This window comes from Mesitornis unicolor, unplaced genomic scaffold (genome assembly GCF_000695765.1).
Source record: "Mesitornis unicolor isolate BGI_N332 unplaced genomic scaffold, ASM69576v1 Scaffold47722, whole genome shotgun sequence".
NCBI lineage: Eukaryota > Metazoa > Chordata > Aves > Mesitornithiformes > Mesitornithidae > Mesitornis > Mesitornis unicolor.
The window spans coordinates 412-1142 of record NW_010170736.1 but is presented as its reverse complement, the minus strand read 5'-3'; the positions used below and the strand labels follow the sequence as shown (position 1 = coordinate 1142).

General features: G+C 39.5%; 1 protein-coding gene across 1 annotated transcript; it reads left to right on the top strand.

Annotated features, from left to right (window-relative positions):
• Positions 1-232: 232 nt before the first annotated feature.
• LOC104537012 (molybdopterin synthase sulfur carrier subunit-like) lies at positions 233-336 on the top strand (the record flags this gene model as incomplete). The annotated part of the gene is made up of 1 exon (XM_010179777.1): positions 233-336. A coding segment is annotated over one exon (104 nt), but the record flags the coding sequence as incomplete, so codon positions are not given.
• Between the last annotated feature and the right edge of the window lie 395 nt (positions 337-731).

Below are 731 nucleotides of genomic sequence, written 5' to 3'. Positions count from 1 at the left end.
CCTTAGCCGCAATAAGAAAATCCAAGAGTAGGAGGTGAGTGTTTGCCATATTTTTGAAAGTATATTGGAAGCAGAGTTGCATAAGTCTCAGTGGTATTTACCTCAGCTGCCCTAAGACCGTGTACCAGTTTGATGTTTAATGAAATCTCATGGTTAAATGCAAATACTCTAATTAGAAACCTATTTGTGCTCCTGCCAATCCCCCTCAGTCTTGTTGTCATCTGAGATTAAGTGGTTTTTGCTGTTCGACAGGAGTATGTGCTTCTTGGAGATCAGCTCCTGGTCCTGCAGCCCGGAGACAATGTTGCCGTCATCCCACCAATTAGTGAAGGCTGAATCTGTCCAAGCTCTGTTAGGTAGGTATCACTTCTTGCTTAGTTTCCTATGGAGTGTCATCCTATGCTAAAATATCTCATGGATTCTGTATAATCTTCCTATAATATTTTTTCATTTAGGTTCAGAGATATAATTGCAATTCTTTCCCTTCACCCTCAATACTTTCTTGAGAGAGCATAACTTGTGTTTCCTGCTGGAGAGAACCACTGTGCTGACCAAAAACTATAAGCTGGTGCACCAATAAATGATTAACACGTATGCAATAAATGGAAGAAAATTGCCAGAGAGGTCAGGCATTGTTTTGAATTTGGGTGTTAGGTCTTGTTATTCTTCAGCAGTTGTTTCTGGCTGTCAGTAGATATTCAGCTTGCCTAAATAAGATAATAATGAAAAAT